Source organism: Phalacrocorax carbo, chromosome 2 (assembly GCF_963921805.1).
Source record: "Phalacrocorax carbo chromosome 2, bPhaCar2.1, whole genome shotgun sequence".
Lineage (NCBI taxonomy): Eukaryota > Metazoa > Chordata > Aves > Suliformes > Phalacrocoracidae > Phalacrocorax > Phalacrocorax carbo.
In genome coordinates, this window is record NC_087514.1 from 15003023 (window position 1) to 15023522 (window position 20500).

At 42.6% G+C, this 20500-nt stretch overlaps 2 protein-coding genes across 3 annotated transcripts in view; both read left to right on the plus strand.

The window, feature by feature from the left end:
- Positions 1 to 863: 863 nt before the first annotated feature.
- DSCC1 (DNA replication and sister chromatid cohesion 1) lies at positions 864 to 14291 on the plus strand. Of its 2 annotated transcripts, none has more exons than XM_064442180.1 (9): positions 864 to 1214; positions 3686 to 3854; positions 6228 to 6362; positions 8637 to 8727; positions 9804 to 9942; positions 10883 to 10935; positions 12148 to 12302; positions 12889 to 13037; positions 13832 to 14291. In XM_064442180.1, exons 1-9 carry the CDS (start codon positions 1045 to 1047, stop codon positions 13938 to 13940), a joined length of 1170 nt encoding a protein of 389 aa, XP_064298250.1. In that variant the 5' UTR covers positions 864 to 1044; the 3' UTR covers positions 13941 to 14291. The 2 variants fall into 2 exon arrangements, with proteins under 2 accessions (XP_064298250.1, XP_064298249.1); XM_064442179.1 differs by having other exon boundaries at positions 975 to 1214; positions 12145 to 12302.
- A 2595-nt stretch (positions 14292 to 16886) lies between these two features.
- The window catches only part of TAF2 (TATA-box binding protein associated factor 2), a 62147-nt gene continuing 58533 nt past the window's right edge, over positions 16887 to 20500 (plus strand). Inside the window, exons 1-3 of the mRNA XM_064441761.1 lie at positions 16887 to 17688; positions 19039 to 19093; positions 19852 to 20012. Of these exons, the coding sequence (XP_064297831.1) occupies positions 17636 to 17688; positions 19039 to 19093; positions 19852 to 20012 (269 nt within the window). The 5' untranslated portion in view covers positions 16887 to 17635. The remainder of the gene's footprint in view (positions 17689 to 19038; positions 19094 to 19851; positions 20013 to 20500) is intronic.

A 20500-nucleotide genomic window follows, 5' to 3' on the forward strand; every position in this document is an offset into this window, starting at 1 on the left:
CACAGAGTAATTATTTGTTAGTTAATGCACACAGCAGGCAGCTAAGACTAACACGCTACTAGGCCCAGTGTTAATATGCCCTGCAGCAAGAGCTCAGTGAACGTCTGGGGAGCCGGCCATCCTGGACAAGGCGGGAAAGAGGTGTCCTGTGCTGCTCCTTGCAGAGGAGCGACTCCCAGCGGCGCTGAGGCACGGCCTTCTGAGCCTCTGCTTTTGGTTTTTTCTTATGGCTTAAGGATATTGATAGACTTCTTGAATCTCTGAGCTGCAGACTATTTCCATTGCAATAATCACGCTTGCCTTGGTTTTTACTCATCTCTGTCATGGCTTTAGCTCAAGCACTTCCTCACAGCTTCCTCAAGCAGATGGAGCCCAGCTGGGCCCTGAGTCACAGGGAGACAAATCTCTCCATGGGGGCTGAGCAATCCCTTTCCTAAGGGATCATGTGGCCACAAGAGCCGCAGATACTTGCCCTGGGTTGGACTATGCCCACAGGAGTCCTGACAGAAGGAGCAGGGGTAGGTGACACGGTGGGTGCCCACCTGCAGCTGCCCAGCCACAGCCAGGCCCTGAAATGGTGGGTCAAGCAGTCAGCCTCCTTCCCTCCACCCTTGCACTCCTGCTCTGGTGTCGAGGAAATGCCTAGAGCACTGCCTCAGCCAGAGCTGGGCAGGGACCCCATATTGGGCCTGGTTTTGTTGTATTTTAGATAGGGCATTTTGTGGATTGTTATGGCATTTTATTGGCACATAGAGTGATTTTATTGCAGCCCAGCCTGGCTCTTAGCGCCGCCGGGCTGACATGGGGAGGTCTGTCCCGGCGCCAGGCCGTGCCGTGCCAGGCCTCGCCGGGCGGGGATCGGCTGCCCCCGAGGTGAGCGCTTCCCCGAGGCTCGACTCCGAGGCGCTGCCGCCCGCCCCGCCGGCCACCGCCCAGGCGCACCGCTGGCAACCAGAGAATCAACGCCGCCTCCCCGCCTCCAGCCCCGCCCCGTGCTCCGGCGGGGCGGGGGGACGCCGTGGCGCGGTTTTCGGAGCGGGCGCCATGCGGAGTCGCGCGGAGGTGGACGTTACGCTGCAGACGGCGAAACTGAACCCGGCGGAGCTGTTACCGACCGTCCACTGCCTCAGCTTCGGTCCGCAGGCCGCCGCCGGCGGGTGCTGCCTGCTGCAGCTGGAGCCGGGCCTCTGCGCCGAGCTGGAGGCGGGACGCAGGTACGGGCCGGCGGGGCGGGGCGCCCCCTGGCGGGCGGCGGGTGTCGCCGCGGGCCGGGCCGGGCCTCGCCTCGGGCGGGGGCACTCCCGGTCCCGTCCCGTCGCCGTTTGGGGGTCGTAAACGTGGCTTTTCCCAGACTTTTATTCTTCTGATGCGGTTTGCGTGAGACCGTAACTGTCCCTCAAACCTGGCTCAGGTGCGTCGGAAACCGAAAACTGCTAACACCTATAAGAAGATTTTTTTTTTCCCATGTGGAAAAATTACTTCTGAGGAGTCTTATAGCCAAGATTGAGGAGAGTTTCTTGCCGGGCACATAAACACAAACTTATAGGCATCTGTCTCTAGGAAAGGAGAGTATGTTTTTAAAAGAATCCCTCTGGCTTGCGGGGTTTTCCTGCTGGAACGCCTGGGGTGGGGCGTGGCAGGGTGCCTGCAAGCGGGACAGACGGACAGCGAAGGACCTACAGCGTTAGCGTAGGTGTTTCGTGGGATGGTTACGTGACATCTAGATCTGGACTGAGAAGAGAGTCTAGATAAGCTTTTGATACTGTTTTAAAGTTTCTTCCTTTGCTGAAATGGCAGTGACATAATAAAAACGTTTAAAATTATACATTAGAACGCCCTCTAAAGAAAATAGTCCCCAGAGATGTATGTGGTTAAGCCTGCCCACAGGGCAGAACTGATGAACTGCTGTTGGCTAGAGGCCTGAACGGCGCTGAGGACACCGGGGGCACGGGGGAACTCTGTTAGTGCGAGCAAGCTTTTGGAAGCACAATGAGGGCTTTGATTAATGAATCAAAGCACTTAATTTAGAATCATAGAATAGTTTGCGTGCGAAGGGACGTTTAGAGGTCATCTTGTCCAACCCCCCTGCAGTGACCAGGGACATCTTCAACTAGATCAGGTTGCTCAGAGCCCCGTCCAACCTGACCTTGAATGTTTTCAGGGATGGGGCATCCACCACCTCTCTGGGCCACCTGTGCCAGCATTTCACCACCCTCATTGTAAAAACTTTCTTCCTTATGTCTAGTCTGAATCTACCTTCTTTTAGTTTAAAGCCATTACCTCATGTCCTATAGGATCAGGCCCTGCTAAAAAGTCTGTCCCCATCTTTCCTATAGTCCCCCTTTAAGCACTGGAAGGCCACAACAAGGTGTCCTCGCAGCCTTCTCTTCTCCCTGCTGAACAACCCCAACTCTCTCAGCCTGTCCTCACAGCAGAGGTGCTCCAGCCCTCTGATCATTTCTGTGGCCCTCCTCTGGACCCGCTCCAGCAGGTCCATGTCTCTCCTGTGCTGAGGGCTCCAGAGCTGGACGCAGCCCTGCAGGTGGGGTCTCACCAGAGCAGAGCAGAGGGGCAGAATCACCTCCCTCGACCTGCTGGCCGCGCTGCTTTTGATGCAGCCCAGGATACGGTTGGCCTTCTGGGCTGCGAGCGCATATTGTTGGCTCATGTCCAGCTTGTCACCCACTAGTACCCCCAGGTCCTCCACAGGGCTGCTCTCAACCCCTGCATCCCCCAGCCTGTACTGATACTGGGGGTTGCCCCAACCCAGGTGTGGGGCCTTGCCCTTGGCCTTGTTGAACCTCTTGAGGTTCTCACAGGCCCACCTCTCCAGCTTGTCCAGGTCTCTTTGAATGACATCTTGTCCTTCTGGCATGTCAACTGCACTGCTCAGCTTGGTGTCACCTGCAAACTTGCTGAGGGTGCACTCGATCTCACTGTCTGTGTAATTGATGAAGATATTAAACAATACTGGTCCCAGTATGGACCCTTGAGGGACACCACTTGTGTGTGTCCATTAAGTGTAGCCTGGGAGGAACTCAATGTTCCCCTGTTGTGGTCCTGCTTCAGTGTTACCATGTCCTCACAAAGAATCTATTTAATTGAGGATGTGAGCTGAAGAGGGGGGTTTGCATTGATTCTTTGTGCTGAAATGCTCTAGGTTTTGTTTCCAGCTTGGAATTACTTGCAAGAAAATGTGTATGTTTTTGAGAGGGAGTTATCTGAAGGACGCTGCAAAATAGACACAATTTCTGTTTTCTTTCTTATTTCACAGTGGGCCGGCTTCAGTCTTCATTAAAGAACAATTCTAGCTGTAATCACATTTCTAAGATTATAGAACTCATTCCAGCTTTAAGCATTGTCTAATCAGTGTTTCAGGGGATTTTGTGTGCGAAGGCAGGTAAGGAGGTTCGACTGTGATCTGCATAAAAACCTTGAATACTTGTCCTTCAGAGTGGGAGAACGGGAAAAGGTGAGGAAAGACACAGGGTTAAGATATTTTAGATTAATGGAGAAATACATCTTTATATTTCGGTATACTGTGACTGCTGCTACCAAATACAACTGCAGTTTATAACTTCTTTACCAATGTGTAAATGTAAAAAAATATCAGACAAGTTTAACAAATGTTCATCCTGAAATAGGGGTAAAAATACATCTTTATTTTTGTGCTATTTTTTTGCAGCCTGGTAATCCGTGGTGAAAAGGATGAACAAGCAGTGTTGTGCAGCAAAGATAAAACTTACGACATGAAGATAGCAGATACCTCAAATATGCTGCTGTTTATTCCTGGTTGCAAAACTCCAGAAGAGCTGAATGCAGACCAAGTATCTTGTAATATTATTCATTCAGAGGTATGTATTTCTGGGTTTTTGTTTGTTTGCTTTAATTTTCTGTTTTCTTATTCTCTATAATTCCTTATATTTTATCCAAGATGTGTATGTGAAACACGGCTGGGATTCAGTTGTCTAAACATAGTCCTTTAAACCCTTTTAGATGCCTTGTGGTATTGGTCTAGCTATGAGCTGCCGCTCCAGAAGGACTTGAGTCTCCTCTAGGTTCTTTGTAAATAGAACAGCCCAAGGAGGGTGTATTTCTAAAAATACTTTATGCACAGGGGGCATGATACACCTTAGGGTGTCCAAAATGGGTCTAGCGCCCTTCTGTAGGCAACTGAACTGTATCCATAATGTATGGTAATTACTGTTTCTAAGAAGTTAAAACTTTGGTTTATTTTCATTGGATAGTAGTTACTTGTGGTAGATATTAAAAGCTTTCAAAGAAAAACTAATTTCTCAGTGTTAGCAGCTATTCTAAAAATAAGCTGTTTGCAAATTGTTTCTTAGGAGTGCTTTCCCCAAAAGGCAGATTATGCCACATCACGCCTGAATATTATTTTTTGTCTCTCCTTCAGCTAGCAGCTGGAAAGATTTGTTGGAGTGAATGATTTTAGAGATCTCAGTTTAAATAATTCATTGTCGTCTGCTCTTCTGAACCATAGTTAATAAAATTCTACTAAAAATAATTAGGCAATTGTTATTACTAGGTCATTATTTGCTGTAATGGATATAATGACATAATTGAGGAGCAATCCTGCATATCCTTAGATGAACGTAATAATCAAAACAACATCATTTCTTCTGTGAAGTCAGCAGTTCAGCTAATAGAAAAAGTTTATTCAAACTAAGGTAGATTAATGAGAAAGTAATATTCTTCCATATTCTTTTTTTTTCTATCTTTAATGATCTCACTAGTCCTCTGAAGTCACACATGTCAGCATAATATGTGATTTGCTTAGGAATTATTTTTAGAGTTTTCTTTCTAAGAGCTCTCTAAATGCTTTCAAAAATGTTACATGGTGTATTGTCACTGCAAATTGTGAAACACAGCAAAAGAGACTGTGTTTACCAGTATTTTGGGGCTTCATTCCCCTTCTCCTGCAGTCTCGGTGCTGCTCTTTGTGCCACTTGCAAGGCTAATACGGCTCAAGCATCTGCTGTTTCATTCACCTCGCACAGACCAGCTCCACTTATGAGCTTTGGATTGTAAATTAGAATTACTTCCTTTCTTTTCTATGCAGCCTACCATCTTATTCAATAGCAAATTGCTCAGAAAATAACTTGGCAGGAAAAAAAAAATCTAACATTTTGGTAAATGCTAGTTGGCATGAAGGGAAAAAAAGCTTCGAAGTATATCAGGAAATTAGCATTTACCTGAATTTTGTGCCAAGCAAGCTACGGAATAGTTAGATTAAAAACTGGGAGCTTTTTATTAGAATTTGGATAAGACTTCTACATATAGGTGGTTTGATTATAGTTGATTAAATGGAACATTATTTAAAAGTTTTTGTTTTTAAGTGGATGACTTTTTTTTTTTAAAAAGTAGTCTGGTAAAGCACTTAGGGTATTTTGAAGTACCATCTGAAGGCTTTTTTACAAGGGGCTAGTGGTTGGGTCCGAAGTCACAAATGTGGAGGCTGTTCGGCCTCTGCTGTTCTGTGCCCACTCTTGTTCATTTGGTAAATGACAGCAACAATGCTGAAATGCTCTGTCCTCTTCAAAGAATCTTCTAGGAAGTCCAAGCTGTACCCCATGAAACACCTCAGGGTTACTCTGAAGGTAAAGTTTTATTTATGTTGAATCGATTATCCTTGAGCTTCCTATTGAATGCTTTAAATCTGTGTGTTGAGAGTAAGGAACAGAGATGTCTTGTTAGTTGTGTGCAAGTGTACCTTACTGTCTCATTAATGTCTGTTTTACTTGAGCTTAGTGACATGATGATTCATTAAGGTGTAAAAAGACCATGAAGAAGATCCTGAGCATGGGAAGAAGTGGGGAAGATGGAAACAGGATGATAGAGTAGGGGTTTTGTGGCAGTAATATAATGTAGTATTAAAAGGAAGAGAAATGTTGATGAGGACTGTGCAGGAATATATCCCATGATGATATTCTATCATTTGCATGTAGAGATGAGTTGTTCCCTTTGTCATATGCACTATGAACATATTTTTATCAACCAACGGCAGATATTAATTCTTCATTGCCTGCAGTAAATTTTGTTATTGGAAGTACTACAATGATTGTTTCATCTTTAAATTAATTACCCTATCAATAAATTCTTGTTCTCAGTGACTAGACTAATCCTTTTAGCTGATAATTTTTGGTAAGCTTCTTTGAATCCAAATGGTAGATTAAAATGTTTTAAGAGTAGCTGTTTTTTTCTGGTAGATTGCTGGCTTCTCCAAAAACTATTGGGAATTAAGGAGATGTCGACCTAAACTGAAGAAACTGAGGAAGCTTTTAATGGAAGATCCATATGAAGGGCCAGATAGTCGGAAAGATCAGGCTTTGACATTTTCAAAGGTAAATCAGCTACGTAAATTACTTTCTTGTAATTGGTAATGGGCAAATGAAAGTGAAGATGCATTCTTAACTAGAAAAATACTTTTGCTTCCATGTTTCACAGAGCTGCTTTGAGTTAATTTTTTAATCCTACTGTTCTAAACAATTTGGTCATTATTAGCACCTCCACCGAGTAGCAGGTAAGCAACCTTTTTTTAGTAAAAGGAAGAAAAGGAAGGACAGCGAAAGAGACTGGGGGTTTCCCTTTTTGTGTGTGGACTTTCTTGAAGACAGTCTTCAGAACCTTCTTGTAAATGTCTTGAGAGTTAATTGACTTCTAAGGTATAATGCAGCCTTTACTCCTCCTTTGGGGCTGTCATGCGTGACATGCCATGTATGAGCTAAGCATAAGGTCACAGGACACCCATGTACAAGTCACTTGCCGATCAGTAACTTATGACAAGGAGAAGCAGGATGTTGCAGACAAGGATGATATAAGGCAGAGAATAAGGCTGACACTATGAGAAGGGAAAACAACTAAAATCCTGTCCTGCTGCCCTTTTATGTTTCCAGGAAATCCAATTTAGGATCTAAATAGTAATAGAGAGACCTGGACTGTGCAGCATATGACCTCATGTAAAAGGCTCATAAAAATCCTGGCATTTTGTTAGTTTGGTTGGTTTTCCTTTTGACTTTGAAAAACAGAAATGGTTGCTCCAAAGTATTTTACACTGAGGCTTGGCGCACACCATCTGTGTGTGCTTCTATGTACAAACGTAGATGTTACTTTTCTCCCTGGGAGAGAAATGCAGCCTCTCTCTGGATGATTAACAGTGCCATTTCTGGCAAGTGTCAGAATCTTTCCCGCAGCATTGCCGTTTCCTCCTTTCATTTTTCCTACCTACTTTGGTCTTGGCATAGACGACATAGCAGCAAAATAAGGGGTGGTTGAGGGAAAAGGGCTTAAATTGTCCAGAAGTTATAATCATTGACAAAGGCTAGCAACACAAAAAGAGGTCATATGCAGTAGTATTTACTGATAATACTAAATTAATTTTATAAAAACATGCCAGTGTCTCCCCAAGCATTAGTGTCTGGTTTGAAAACTCCTCTTCTCCATTTGTTTTGAAGGAGAATGTTTCGTGTATCTGCTTACTGAAGAACAGCTAGATATATTTGATAAATGTAGACGAATCTTAGCTATGCTACTGGTGGAACTTTAATCTGAAAGCTGTCTTTCTTATGGGACTAATTCTCACTGGAATCACAAAAATATGTGTGTAGTAAAATTTTTTTATATGTTGTTTTCTTACACTTAATATTTATTGGGTGCTGGCAAAGATGAGCCATCTTTAACTGGTTTGAAAACAAATTACTATGTTTGGGTGGCTTACTGTAAGCTTCTCATGGTTTTCAGTTGCTTGTACTGTGTCATACACAGAGAACTACAGGGAAGGAACCCTAAGAAACTATAGCACTATAAAGAATTACTGTAAGGAAGCCTGGTGCATAGTGGTGTGATTTAGGAAACTGCAGGAAAACTTAGAAACAGGCTGGCACACAGCTTGCTCAGGATGCACCAAATTAAAATCCTAGGTTTTACAGTGAGATGACAAAGCATATTCGAATGATTGAATGCATCCAAGTTAATGCATTTAATACGTTTCTTATCCTTATCTGGAAGTTGCTGGTGTGGATGTGATGCAAGTCAACCCATTCCATTATATGCTTGCAAGGGTGAGGCAGTGGACAAAAGCATCATAGCTGAGAGCAGCGATTCCTTAAAAGAGCTGTTGGAGTGCCTGCCGGGCCTCAGAGAGGGAACAAATGGCAAGGACTCCTGTGCAGGGTCCTACCTGAATGGCAGCATCTTGTTCTCAAACACACTTGCACACTGATCTGGGGATATTTTTGCTCTCAGTTGCTAGCAGTGTTTTTTGAAGTACTGTATAATATGGTAATTCCTTGCTGAAATACTAATGCCAGTTCAGTGCTGCTTAGCCTGATGATGTTTCAACATACTGTCTAATAGGAATGACATAGTGAGAAGAAGAGACCTGTCAGTATTTATTAAATGTTTTTTTAACACATGGATGTTCCAAACTCAGTGTTGTGCCATTTGTGTTCCCATAGTCTAATAGATCTCAAGTACTTAATTCAATTTTTTCCTTCTTGATAGGAAATCTTCTAAGTCTTTCTTTCATTATATCTTATAATGCATTTAGCATGCTTGCTGAAGCGAAGGAGGAGCAAGGATAACCTGTTTCATCTACTTCTTTTTTCCCCTTGTTGCAGTATACAACAGAAGATTTGTTAAGTCTGATTCAAGCAAGTGAAGAAGAAATACTGCACCAATTACAGGCTATCGATGCCTGCAAAATTGAAGGTATTTGTCTCTAAAGAATATTATTGCCTATGCGGAAATAACCTTGCTTTTTTTCCCCCAGAATATCTGTGTCTTATTTTTCTAAGGCCCATCCCACATCCTTATCTTTCAATATGCTCTGCTGCTCCCCAGCCCTTTCATAGTCCTTTCTTCCTCCCAGACTGGGTTTATCTCAGAAGTCTTCCTACCATGTGAGGCATATAGAGCAAGTGCCTCACCTTGGGACAGCTCCTACTCATCCCATACTTAGCCAAGCCCAAACCCTCACCTGGATGCCAGGGGCAGGAGTCCTACAGTCACAGAATCACGGAGGGCAGAACTGAGCTCTGGAGGCTATCAGATCCAAACCCCTGCTTTAGAACAGGGCCAGCTTGGAGCTGGCAGCCCAGGGCCTCGGCTGGTTGGATTCTGAGCATTTCCAAGGATGGAGATTGCACAACCTCTGTCCAGGCTGTGCCAGTGTTTGACTGTCTGCAAGGGGAAAAAATTGCCAGCTGGGATTTCCCTTGTTGCAACTTGTGCTTGTGACCTTCTGTCCTATCAGTGCGCACCACTGGGAAGACTCCTGCTCTGCCTTCTCTGTACCGCCCATTAGGTAGGTGAGGACCGTCTCAGAAATTACTGCCCTTGTCATTTACAGCTGCACAGCACCATCATACCAAATCTGTGCTTTGTCGTATCTGAATTTCTGTTAACTTGGCTGGACTCGAGCTGCCACTCTGCTGGGCTAGTGCAGCCAGTTCTGCTCCCGCAGTTCTGTGCCTGAAGTAATTATTAGTTTTCCCAGGTCTGATCTATCTTGGGATGGTATTTGTAGTGTCTTTGTATCTGTGGCAGATAATCCACGTAAATGGTTACGAATAGTTGAGATAATTTTATTTCTTTCTCCTTTACATTTGCTCTTACTATTCTGTTCTTTTTCTCAGGTTTAATCCTGAAAAGGACAGCATGCTGTCGCTGTACTTTGTGAAGGTGTGACCTAAATGTGCAAACTCCTGTAATGTGTCTTCAGGGGAATAGCATTAAGGTGTTAATGTTTTCCTTCTGACGCTGTTTTGTGGTTTTCTATTTGACAGGATACTGGAGAATTCTAGAATTTGACTATGAGATGAAACTCTTGAATCATGTGACTCAGCTAATAGACTCAGAGTCCTGGTCTTTAAGTAAGGTTCCTTTACGTACCTGCCTTGAGGAACTTGGATCTTTAGAGCCCACGTAAGCAACTACTTTTAGTACTTAAAATAGTCTGCAGTCATTATTAGCTATTACTAGTTGCAATAATTATTAATTATTTATTAGAATTATAGTCTTATACCTCTGGATCCCACTTACCAGGGTGTTAATGATATATTTTCTTTGGCTCTAATATAGACAAGGGCATTAGGAGTTTAGACAGACAGGTTAATAAACTGATTTTAGTGTCTGTTGGAAATATTTTCATTGATTCAATAGTAGAAATGTTACTGCTGAATTGTAAATGATGGAAGCAGCATGTACTTAAGCTGTAAATTGCTGACCATCTTGAAATACTTGTTCTGAAGCTAGCCAGAAATGTTCAGTTTACCTCTTGCATAGTGTCTGAGATAGTGGTATATTTTCTGGTATAATATTAAATTCAGATCTCAAGAGTTGAGTTTATTGTAGTGTCATTTGGAGTCATGAAATAACTTAAGATTACGGTTAAAACAAATTCTGAAGTTCACAATATGTAATGTTTTCCATTTATTTGGCTACTGGCTCAAGACACAAATCTTGCTTTAGTATTGGTGTCCGCATTTATGTTGTAATTTTATGCCAGAGGTCTAGAAAAATGCCTGCTATTCACTAAGGGATAATTAACTGCCAAATTGGTGATTTGTGTCACTTCTCATTGGAAAGAAGTGATGTTGCAAGAGCCTCTTTTCCTTATTCTCCTTAGGCCTTTTAGTCTTTGCTAGTTACATATAGTTATATATATTTTTGTCCCTTTTTGCCCTCTTTTAACTTGCTTCTATGTTTTTATCAATCTGTTCATTTCATCCATGAAGATGTGCTCCATCCTCCATTCTCCTTGATTTTTACTTTACCTGTTCTTTCATCTTCTTCTTGGTAACTATTTCTGCAATGTCCTAATGAAAAACTTTAAATCTTGATTTCTGATTTTTTTTTTTTTCAGAGAGATGATAGAACATATTCTTTTAAGCTATGGAAGGAAATACATTGATGATGGTAAGTTTGGGAAAGCATGCACATTTTAATTTATCATAAAGGAAATAGTTATTCATGAGTAATAAAATGTGGATTTTATGAGGATGGCCCAAACAAATGAATTTGCTACAGTGCGGGTAAAAGAAGCGAGCAAACAGTGAGCTAGAAATCAGTAAAATTGTTAGAGAAAGTTTCATAGGAAAAAGGATTATTAAACTGTACAAGACACTAGGAAAAAATCAGGAACTATCAGAGGTAGCTGAAATGATTTTTTAGGTGTCCACAAGCTATAATTTTGTGACTAAAGAGAGATCACTAGTAAAATTTAGATGGAATCTCTCTTTAGAGACCCTAGGAGGTCTTGGACGTTTAAGCAATTAATTGTGCGATTGTGAATAGTCAATGGGATGTAGATCTCCCTGAATTCAGCTTGCTGGAAATAGACATCTGCCTTTGGTCCCTTGAACTGCTCCACAAGATGCATTGCTTGTATTCACTAGATATCTGTTGCCCATCTGACATATAGACATAATGTTTCAGTGCTGTAATCTCAGTCTGAATTCTTCCCCACAGCTGCTTTCATCTTGCCTTTGGCTGAAGTAGAAGTTGCACTCACCCTTAAAGGACATAGGAAAGGAGCTGGAGTGACACAGGTTGCCATCTTAGTATCTTTAGGCAGGTTGCACAAGGAAGAATTTTGAAGTGCAGGAGGTCCAGATGACTGCAGAAGTAGAAGGAAGTGTTTATGCCTGACGTTGCTCAGAGAATTTTAGCCAAGTCAGTATGAAAGAAAATAAATTCCCTTTATTCTCTTCATTATCTCATATTATAGGATGATTAAGGAAGTGAAAGTTTTGTTTAATTGTTCAACCACAGACAGCAAACACTTTAATACAAGCCATTCAGAAATAGGAATAAGAGCTGTAGGAGAAACCGTGTTTCTGTGAAAGGGGAAAAGATGGGAGGCAAATACATTTACTGATATGAATGAATGCTGTAGCTCAGACAGTGCTGCACAAACACATAATACTCTGCTTAATTTGTTCTTGAGAATGAGAAGATACCATCATTTATCCAAAGTAATACTAAGTCAGGTTACTCCCTGAGGAAAAGAAAAAACAGGATACGTGGTTTGTAGCAGACTGTAGAACAGAATGGAGATAGAAGGCTGTCCTCTGTCCTTTTATCAAAAAGCAAGAACCTGAGACGACCTGTTTTTTTGTTTCTTAGCAGGGGAGGTTTACTTTGAAATGCATGAAGATAAAATATGCAGAGCTATAGCACAAATGCTGCTGCAAAATGCAGTTAAGTTCAATCTATCAGAGTTTCAAGAAGTCTGGCAACAAAGCGTCCCTGAAGGGATGACAACAAGGCTTGATCAGCTGAAGGTAAAAACATAAAGCAGTATGGATTCTTCTGTGAGTAGGCTGTTAACTGACGTAAATCTGCATATGATGTGTGTCATATGTAGATTTTATTGATTAATGGGGAACGATTGAGTTATTTCTGTCAGCTTTTGAGCTAAAGAACTTCATCATACATCCTGTGTGAGCATCAGTAGTCTGGAATCATGACAGTTTAGGTTTCTGTAAGTCTAGCATGCTTCACTGTTTGAAGAAGAATTGCAGCCATACAGTTAATACTTGTAACTAGAACAGAAGCGGCAGCTGTTGTTGAGCAGACTGTGGTGACAGCCAGTAGAGTGGCATGCACTATGGCAATCCTTCTGCTCGAGTGAGGCAGAGAGGTGATGGGACTTAAGGGATTTCTCCTTCCCTTCTTGTCACGAAGGAAAAGATAAATACTGCCTGTAAAATAGCACTTTTGTGATACTTTTTCACTTTGCCTCTAGTCATGCAGTTTTAGGAGGCTGTGGCGGTGCAGAGGGCAGCTTAAATGGGTTACTGCCAGAAAGAAGGAAGTTCTAATTGTTTTGTCTTTACTTAACACTTTCTCTCTGATGCTGATCTACAGGGCGTGGCTCTTGTGGATAAAAGCTCAAGACCAGACACCATCTTTCTGCTAAAAGTAGAAGACTTACCTGAAGACAATCAGGAAAGATTCAACAGCTTATTCAGCATACGGGAAAAGTGGACAGAAGTGGATATTACCCCTTATATACAGTAAGGATATATTTCTTTTTATTAAAATATTATTAGTGTTATATTCTTCCCTTTTAGCATAGCTGACATCTTAGCAGCTACAATTGCTTCAAATATTATACTTTCAATTTGAAAGGAGTATGAATTCTATATGAATAGAATCCCCACATCTGGGAACTGTAGGTATGTTCATTGGGTTTAAACTTGTGTAAAAAGCTGATCCTACTGAATTTAAATGGATAACTCATCTGATTGCGGCAGACTCCACTCAAAGGATTCTGATGACTCCTGACATTTATAATGTCTCCATGTTTACAACAAAAGAACTACAGAGCAACACTGCTTCCTATACTGTGTCCTTTGCTCTTTTGGTGGTTAGCATTTAGGCTACAGCGCTATCGGGAAGGCCCAGCCAGGATACATGGCAGCAGATATAGATGGTAACCCAGAGGCAACTGCATCAAACCTTCAGGAGTGGCTCCAAATTCACCGTAATGTAATTAAGTTGTTCAAAGCTAACTGTTTTGCTAGATTGAAAACCCTTTAGAGAACAGTAATAATAAAGCCCAACCAACTTCCCCTAAAAAACAAAATCTTGTTTCTGAAGTAAATCATGCAGTTTTGCCTGTTGCTTAAATGTCAAGCCAAGTTCTAAACTTTCAGTAATTCAAAGCATTGTGTGTCAGTTACAGTAGTGGCTGTTTTTCTCCCAGTACCCTAATCTGGTGTATTGCTATATTTATAAGTATTTAATGGATTAATTTGGTATGAGAATATCTCTAATGCCAATGTCATCTGCTTTATTTCCTCTGTAGAGACCTATGTGCAGAGAAGCAGACAGTTGGTGCTCTTCTGACAAAATACGCTCGCTCCTCCATGCAGAATGGTGTTAAAGTTTATAATTCTAGAAGACCCATCTCATAACAAGTGTTGTTTTAAGAACTGAGAACACCAAGTGGAGTAACAGTGAATATTGCTTGTTGCTGCCTTCTGGGGAAAGGAGTTGTCAACCAATATTGTACACTGGAGTTTAAGCAGCTAAGCTTCTTGAATGAGGTCTGTTTTCTGCTCAGCTAAGTAGAAGCTGAGGGCACTTGCTTCTGCTAAGAAACTATAGTGTCAGCAGGCTTTGCCTGCCTTCCTTTGCCCATCTTCCTTTTCCTTTCTGTCTGTAGTTATGCCAGGACGCAAGATACTTCTTGAATAAACTTAATCTGTCTACCCATAAACTGAAGTCTGACATTAAATATTAAAACCTCCTTGATAATAATTGAATTAACTGAATTGATTTCAACATCAAAATGGAATGCTCAGTCTTTTGGCTATTAGTGAGCATTCTTTAAGATTTCACAGAATCACAGAATGGCACCGGTTGGAAGGGACCTCTGGAGATCACCTCGTCCAACCCCCCTGCTTGAGCAGGCACACCCAGAGCAGGGGCACAGGAACGCATCCAGGTGGGTTTGAATGTCTCCAGGGAAGGGACTCCACAGCCTCCCTGGGCAGCCTGTGCCACTGCTCTGGCACCCTCATAGGAAAGAAGTTTTTTCTCATATTCAGGTGAAACTTCCTATATTCCGACTTGTGCCCATTGCCCCTTGTCCTGTCACTGGGCGCTATTGAAAAAAGCCCAGTCTCATCGTCCTGACACCCACCCTTTAGGTATTTATAGCTTTAGATATTTTCATTGCGGTGTTGACATTGTGAATACTGCTGACCTTGACAAGCTCATGAACAAATTATTCCTGACTGAGGCTGTACTAGTCTTACTTTTGGAAGGTGGTTCTTTTTGTGGTCATGTCTGTGAACAACATTGGCACAAGCTCTCAGCGCTTTAACACTTGGCAGAATTGCCTTTTAAATATTACAAAAAAAACAAATTGCAGTCAAGGGTGAAGATATGAGAGAGTAGTTGGATGTTGTGTTATGAACTTCCTATAAACTGCCATTAGAACATAGCCGAGGTAAAACTAATTTTTTTACAGAAGACTACCTTTGCTTTTTAAAGAGAGCTTATAAAATTTCATAATACAATTATTTTTTTAAAACTTTGTTATGGCAAATAACTGCACATAGAAATTGTGTCTTGAAAACTTTGGGTGGGATATTCTGTGCAGAGCAATGAAACAGCATTTTTTTTATAGTTATAAAGCAGAGTGCCTGAAATTTTGTAATCAATAAAAATTATTGTTTGCATGCCAGTGAACCAGAGTTTGATATTAGACATTTTTCAGATTTTTTTTTAACAGTTGTAGGCGTTTTTATACAAAAAGCATTTGCTGCATCAGCCTTGGATGTAAGGTATGAAAACGGGAAAGAAACTATAAATGAAACATAACTCAAGACGGACGTGTGCCTCTCTGCAATTCTGTTACAGATAAAAAGCTGAATAAAAACTACTTCCTGAGCTCTGCTTATTCTTGCCCACTAACACAAGATCAGTTCCCTGCGCCCCACGTCTCTGAAGCGTGTAGGGGGGTGTTTGACCCAGGTGTGTGGGGGCTCAGCTGGCTTATACTGGCTCTCTGCTGGGAGGAATGGCCTTGCTCACTGGTTCCAACAGTTGTGGTCCTTCCTTCTAATAGCACCAGAAGGTTCCATCTCAGAGGGATCAGCGGTAATATGTGAAAGCCTTGGAAATAACTTCTGTTGTATCACAGAAGGTTCCTTAGCGGAAACACACAAGACAATTAAAAGTCTGTGACACAACACTATATATTGATATTGGGTTTTGTTTGTGAAACAAGTAAGAATTCAAGTATTGCACAAACAGAGCCATATCAGAATACTGAGGTAGAGTCAGGATTACCTAAATTCTTTTTGCATGTGTAATCATTCTATGTGTTCCCAGTGCTCCTGATTCATGTTGTTGGGCACTCAAAACGGGATGACACTTCATCCATTTCAAGAACTGCTGATACTGAGGGCGAACTCCACTAGCTGCTTTGATGCAGGCATTTATTTTAACATTAAATAGATGAATCAAAACTTGCTTATAATGCAACAAATCTGGGTTACAAAGAAACTTCATGTTGTGTCATCCTGATGGTGGAACTAAAGGCACTCCACAGCATGCTTGGGTTGGAAGAAGAGGTCACTTGGCCCAATCTTACTTTGTGGCTCTGCGCCACGTTTCCAGCAGTGCTGTTACTGTCTTAAATCCTTTTCTGATTTGAAAGAGAAGACCGATGTGCTGTCGTACCTTCCCGTGAGCCTGCGCTGGGCGCGCCCCCGTGCCTGGCCCCCGAGTAAGGCCAGGTGTAGTCTGTGCGTTCAAGCAGATGTCAGCGTGCCCGTCACCGGGGCTTTACCGCTGCAAATGCAGGCAGCGAGAGGCCCACACGCGTGTCGGCCATCATCAGCGGGCGCAGCCGGAGGCCTGAGGCAGGCCCCGGCGGGCCCAGCAGCGGGCGCGGTCCCTTCCCTTCCCGCCCCGTCCCCCTGGCGGCCCTAGCCGCCAGCAGCCGCCGCCCTGCCCGCGGCCAGCGCGCCTGCACACACGCACGCTTCCTCACGCGCTCCCTTACACACTTACTCCCTCAGGCACTTGCACACTGACGCGCGGCCCGGTAGCTCTGGAGGAAAACCACCCCCGCGCACGCCGCTGCCTTCCCGCCATCCCGAGACCCCGCCCCCGCCCGGGGCACGGCGCGCGCCTGCCTGCTCCTGCGCCGGCGGCCCGGAGTGCGCATGCGTGCCAGAGAATGAGCCAAGCCCCTATACGTCTTTCGGCTTATTATTTGGGTTTGTGGGTTGGTTTTTTTTTCGCCTATGGCTGTCTCTGATACCAGTACATCATCATTCTGAAAAACAAGATTTGAAAAGGTTTTCGATCCTTAAAGAAATAAAGCTCCCTGAAAGGGGCCGTGACCTGCCAACGGCCGGGGGTCAAAGGTTACCGACAAAATGGCGGCCGCTACTGCGGAGGCTAGCGCCGGCGGGGCGCGGCGGGCGCGCTGCTGCTGAGGGGCGCCTGGCGCGGCACGGCGGCCCCCGCCCTGCCCTCCATGCCGGCCGGACACTGCCGACCGCCCCGGAAGAGAGCCAGTCGCGGCAGCCCCCAGCCCAGCCGCCTCCCGGAGCGGCGCCCGAGCCCGCAGCGGCGATAAGGCCGGGCCGCAGGGGGCTCCGCGGTGCCTCCCGCCCGCGCCGCTCCCGGCCCACCCGGCACCCGGCTCCGCACCGCCTTTCCCGCCCGCTGGCGGAGGGGGCTGCCCCAGCCGGCTGTACCCGGAGCGGGGACACCTCTGCCGCGCCGGCGCGGCCGCGGCCTCCCGGATTCGGTCACTCGCGGCTGCGCTGCCCCTGAGCCGGGATTGACGTGGGTTCTGCGGAGGGGGAGCACGCAGCGCCTCCGAACAGGCATCGTACCCCCGCGGGAGAGGGGGCTGCGTGCTGCACCCACAACAAGTTACACAGCAAGGCTGAGTGTTGTCGCGTTGTAACTATGGTGCTTATCCGAGCGGAAGATGCCTGACCGTTGGGAGTCGCAGATCCACTGGGGAGATGCGTGATCCAGTACGACCTGACACAGGGAAAAACCGAAGGACCCGTCAAGCGAGGATGATGTTGATGCGAGTCTGACGGTCAGCAGTGTGTGTTTAGTGCTGCTGTTCAGGATGAATAGGAAAAAAGGAGACAAAGGATTTGAGAGCCCAAGGCCATATAAATTATAAGTATCCATTTTTTTTAAAGTTACTATACTTGACACCAATGCACGTTTGAAACAGACCACAGGGTGATCAGTAATTATTTACCTGAGAAGGCTGGAACTGTTGCTTATGGTGTAGCTTGTGCTCAGAAAATGTGTGTTGTAGGTGTATGTTTTATTGTGTAAATGGACTCACGCATGGACAGTGAGTCTGTCAACCATGCAATCTCATCTATAGATTGCTCTTCAAACCCTGGAGATCTCTCCACACAATATCAACACTACAGACCATGCTGCCATGTTTCATTTGTACTGTTGTGCCAAACCCTTTTGATTTAAGGGCTTTTTTTAATATGTAAAAAAAGCTTGTGTTTCCAGCAAGCAGTTTTGTTAAGCAAGTAATCATTTTTACACATTAATTAGTTTGATTGTAATCCAGCTGTAAAAAAGTTGGTTGTGGATTTCACTGGATCTTTATGTATTTCTGTTTATACCTCCTTGATTTTTTGATAAATCTGTAATATGTATTTCTAAATAGAATCACTCTTACTATCGTATGCATTTTAATGTGTAGGTGATGTCTGAATCCATCGTGGGATCCTAGATGTTATTCTCTTGTAGGAATTTTTTACTGAACTTGCTCAAATGAAGCAAAGTCACTTTTTAATGCACAGGGTACATGAGCATGTGCATATAATGTGTGATGTGGCATAAAAGCTGAATTATTTCAGGGTTCTGTATCTTGAGTTGTGAGTAGCACTACTGTGAAGTGTGGTCAAGATGCCACCTACTACAGAAAAAATATAGAAATAACTTCCAAATTTTTTTTTAAAAAGTTGGAATTATTATTTGTTCTTCCATTTTTTATATAAGAGTTTTATTTATGTGTATAGTACATGTTTACATAAATTATGTATGAGCATCAGCTCACCAGGTAAATTTTCCACAGGTCTCTGCTTGCAAATATTACAGCTGCATGCCATTTCTAATACTGCACATCACTGAAGTGTTGGAAGTTGATTCTCTGCCATTAGTAATACTATATTTTTACATACTGTTACTTGATGTTCTAAAGTGATGTTGTTATCTTCCTGTGTTACTAGTAATATTTATACTGGTATGATACTACACTTCTGTTTTATTGGAACTTTGCTGACCTTGCATGCAACTTCTATTCATTATTTGTTTTGGACCATGTAAGAGACTTAGACCCCCATGAATTCTCCTTACATAAATATATGCTATATGCAGTATTTATCTATATATCCATACATCCTGTATGAGCTCTCTGTTTTTAGAACTGGGTTAAAATATTATTTTAAATACTGGCATTTGTGCAAAACTTTACTTTTTTTTTTTTTTTTCCAGCACAACTCACCAGGTAGTTTGTATCAACAACATAAATTTTCAGAGAAAGTCGGTTGTAGTAAGTATTTTTTAATAAAATTTGGAAGTAGAAATTAAAAGTCTGTGTTTCTTTATGCTTTTAGAGGAAACAGCTGCACACACAAGCTAATTATGTTCTTCAGCTTCTTTATGTTTTATACTTTCTAATCTGATACCTCCCATAAGTTAGTTCCTTGATATGCGTGAAATAAAATACCTTCTAATTGTGAACACTTTAATCTCTGTAAGAAAAAGCTTTCTAAAAGAAAGTCATTGTGTTGTAAATAATATTACAAAGCAATTTGCACACAGTCTTAGCTGATGTTAGGGATAGGGCTGTAGAGTTTTCTAGCTTATATTTGAGGTCACCAGGGCTTGCACAATTTCAGGCCTGAAGTCATTGAGGCTTTTTGTGAATTAAGATATATGCCTAAATGGGTTCTGCTTAGGTTTTAAAAATCGTCTCAAGCTCAGATACCAAAACTTAAAACATAAAGATGAAAAACATAGTGATACTATTAACTGGAAATCTGGTCAATAGAGGCAGATCATTTCTGGTAAAACGAGCATGATAGTAATTTTGAAGTTTTGTTTCAAAGCTGGGAAAATTTACCTGTTAAATCATATGAAAGAAAATGTATTCTAGACATCTAAAAGGGTAAACCAATTTCCTTTTTAAATAAATTAACTTTTTTTAACCTATGATTTTCCTTTGAAAGGCGTTGATAAGACTTTATATATCTCCTCTTTGTGAATCAGTAAATATTTTACAGAAGGTTTTGATTTGTGTTTTCACAGGGCTATGTGGAGCTGACAATATTTCCCACAGTTGCAAACCTGAATAGAATCAAACTGAACAGTAAACAGTGCCGGATTTACAGAGTAAGAGTCAACGATTTAGAAGCAGCTTTCATCTATAATGATCCAACGCTGGAAGTTTGTCACCATGAGTCAAAGCAGTAAGTGATGTGTTTAAAAGTGCAGATGTAGTGTCTTCTGTTGCTGTTAAGCATGACCTATTTTATTACACCGGCAAGTTTTACCTGGTGATTTCCTAATGGTAACGTAAGTTTCACACAGAAACAGTTAATTTTTGGTATGGTCACTTAATTTTGAGAAAGTATTGCAGCAATAATTTTGACTCGTGTTATTCTTCTCCAGTATTTCTTTTACTAAAGTTTCTTTGTATTATTTTGTAAAAGTATCATAAAATTTCAAAAATACTTGATGGGGAAAACGGTGATAGTTGCCAGTAGTGCAGTAGTATTCTCAGTGCTTTAGGGAACTGTCCTTCTCGTGTTTTTTCTGTGGTAAGAAAAAACATGTGGCTGAAATGTTTTATGTTTGATGGGCTTCAGGTTTTATGCTTATATATTTAAAGAAAATTTGGTTACACGATTGTGGCAATAGCATTTTGTTTATATTCTTGTAGAGAACTTTTTACAGT